Source organism: Geospiza fortis, unplaced genomic scaffold, assembly GCF_000277835.1.
Source record: "Geospiza fortis unplaced genomic scaffold, GeoFor_1.0 scaffold918, whole genome shotgun sequence".
In the NCBI taxonomy this organism is placed as follows: domain Eukaryota; kingdom Metazoa; phylum Chordata; class Aves; order Passeriformes; family Thraupidae; genus Geospiza; species Geospiza fortis.
In genome coordinates this window covers 1-2823 of record NW_005055729.1, presented here as the reverse complement: position 1 = coordinate 2823, position 2823 = coordinate 1, and the positions used below count along the sequence as shown (strand labels likewise).

General features: G+C 46.3%; 1 protein-coding gene across 1 annotated transcript; it reads left to right on the top strand.

The window, feature by feature from the left end:
* Window positions 1-1002: 1002 nt before the first annotated feature.
* POLD1 (DNA polymerase delta 1, catalytic subunit) lies at window positions 1003-2762 on the top strand (the record flags this gene model as incomplete). The annotated part of the gene is made up of 4 exons (XM_031065848.1): window positions 1003-1014; window positions 1937-2025; window positions 2364-2480; window positions 2699-2762. Coding segments are annotated over exons 1-4 (282 nt in total), but the record flags the coding sequence as incomplete, so codon positions are not given.
* Window positions 2763-2823: the final 61 nt, after the last annotated feature.

Here is a 2823-nt window from a genome sequence, read left to right as displayed (position 1 = left end):
GGGAAACGTGAGGGGAAAATGGAGGGAAACGTGAGGAAATCATGAGGGGAAAATGATGGAAAACTTGAGGGGAAAACCGAGGGAGATGTGAGGGGGAAAAGGTGAAAAATGGGAAGGTAAAAGGATTGGGAAACGTGAGGGGAAAATGGAGGGAAACGTGAGGGGAAAATGGAGGGAAACGTGAGGAAATCATGAGGGGAAAATGATGGAAAACTTGAGGGGAAAACCGAGGGAGATGTGAGGGGAAAAGGTGAAAAATGGGAAGGTAAAAGGATTGGGAAACGTGAGGGGAAAATGGAGGGAAACGTGAGGGGAAAATGGAGGGAAATGTGAAAGGACAAAGGGTAGGAAACGTGAGGGGAAAATGGTGGAAAATGTGAGGGGAAAGTGGTGGCAAATGGGAGGGGAAAAGGGTGGGAAATGTGAGGGGAAAATGGAAGGAAATGTGAGGGGAAAATGGTGGCGAACGTGAGGGGAAAATGGTGGAAAATGTGAGGGGAAAATGGCGGCGAACAGGAGGGGAGAAAGGAGGGGAAATGTGAGGGGAAAATGGACGGAAACGTGAGGGGGAAAGGGAGGGAAATGTGAGGGGAAAATGGTGGGAAATGTGAGGGGAAAATGATGAGAAAAGTTAGGGTAAAAGGATGGAAAATGTGAGGGGAAAAGGGTGGAAAATGTGAGAGGAAAATGGAGGGAAATGTTAGGGGGAAATGGAGGGAAAGGTGAGGGGGAAACAGAAATGTGAGGGGAAAAAGGAGGAAATGTGATGGGAAAATGGTGGGAAATGTGAGGGGAAAATGGACGGAAACGTGAGGGGGAAAGAGAGAAATGTAAGGGGAAAATGGAGGGAAAGGTGAAAGGAAAATGGTGGTGAATGTGAGGGGAGAAGGGCGGGAAATGTGAGGGGGAAATGGCGGTGAATGTGAGGGGAGAAGGGCGGGAAATGTGAGGGGGAAATGGCGGTGAATGTGAGGGGAGAAGGGCGGGAAATGTGAGGGGGAAATGGCGGTGAATGTGAGGGGAGAAGGGCGGGAAACGTGAGGGGAAAATGGAAGGAAATGTGAGGGGGAAAGAGGGAAATGTAAGGGGAAAATGGAGGGAAAGGTGAAAGGAAAATGGTGGTGAATGTGAGGGGAGAATGGTGGCGACTGTGAGGGGAAAAGGGTGGGGAAGGTGAAGGGAGAAAATGGTGGCGAACGTGAGGGGAAAATGGCGGCGCATATGGAGGGAAATGTGAGGGGAGAATGGCAGTGAGTGTGAGGGGAAAATTGGGAAAATGTGAGGGGAAAATGGAGAGAAATGTGAGGGGGAAATGTGAAGGGGAAATGGTGGGAAATGTGAGGGGAAAATGGAGGGAAATGTGAGAGGAGAATGGCAGTGAATGTGAGGGGAAAATGGCAGCGAACCTGAGGGAAAAATGGAGGGAAATGTGAGGGGAAAAGGGTAGAAAATGTGAGGGAAAAAGGGTGGTAAATGTGAGGGAAGAATGGAGGGAAATGTGAGGGGGAGATGTAGGAAATTAAGAGTAAAACAGCAGGAAACATGAGGGGGGGAAATGGAGAGAAATGCGAGGGGAAAAGTGTGAGAAACGTGAGGGAGAAAGGGCGGGAAACGTGAGGGGAGAAAATGGCTGATGGTGACAGAGCTGGAGGTGAGAGGATTTGGGGACATTTGGGGACACCTGGGGCTGTTTTGGGATGAATTTTGGGAAAGGGATTTCAGGGATTTTTTGAAGGGTATTAGTGGATTTGGGTGTTTTTAAATAGGATTTTTGAGGGATTTTTGGGAGGGATTTTTGGGGGGTTTTAAGGTGAGTTTTGGGCATTTGTTTTTTGTTTTTTTTTTTAATGGGATTTTTATGGGATTTCGGGGTGTGCTTTCTGGGATATTTTTGGGGTGGATTTAAGACATTTTGGGATGTTTTTTGCCCACCCAGGCCATGCAGGAGGATTTGCTGCTGCCGGTGGTGAAGTCGGAGGGAGGAGAAGATTTTGAGGGGGCCACGGTGATTGAGCCCCTCAAAGGGTGAGTGAGGGGCTCAAAAAACCCCAAAACTTCCCCAAATCCTTCTCAAAAAACTCTTCAAAACCACCGAACAAACCCTGAAAAATAAACCCAGAAAAACCTGAAAAAAAAAACCTCCAAAAAAAAAAAAAAAACCAACCTCCAAAAAAAAAAAAAAACCAAAAATTCACAAGAAAACACCCAAAACTCCTCTAAAAACACCATTAAAGCGTCTAAAAGGATTTTTAAAAACCTCAAAAAATCCTTAAAAAAACCACCAAAAAAAACCCCCCAAAAAATCTGAAAAAATCCCAAAAATCCCTCAAAATCCCCCCAAAAATCCCAAATTTTGTGCCCAGGTACTACGATGTCCCCATCGCCACCCTGGATTTCTCCTCTCTGTACCCATCGATCATGATCGCCCACAACCTGTGCTACACCACGCTGCTGCCCCCCGGGGGACCCCAAAAACACGGGTCTGTACTGGTTTATACTGGTCTGTACTGGTCTGTACTGGTTTTTACTGGTTTTTACTGGGTTTTTACTGGTTTTTTTTGCTGTTTTTTTAATGGTTTTTACTGGTATTTTACTGGTTTTTACTGGTTTTTTACTGGTTTTTTGCTGTTTTTTTACTGGTTTTTACTGGTTTGTACTGGTTTGTACTGGTTTGTACTGGTTTGTACTGGTTTTCCAGGCTGGGCCCCGAGGATTTCATCCGCACCCCCACCGGGCAGCTGGGTCCATACTGGTCCATACTGGTTTATAGTGATATTTATTGGTTTATACTGGTTTTCACTGGTTTTCACTGGTTTTTACTGG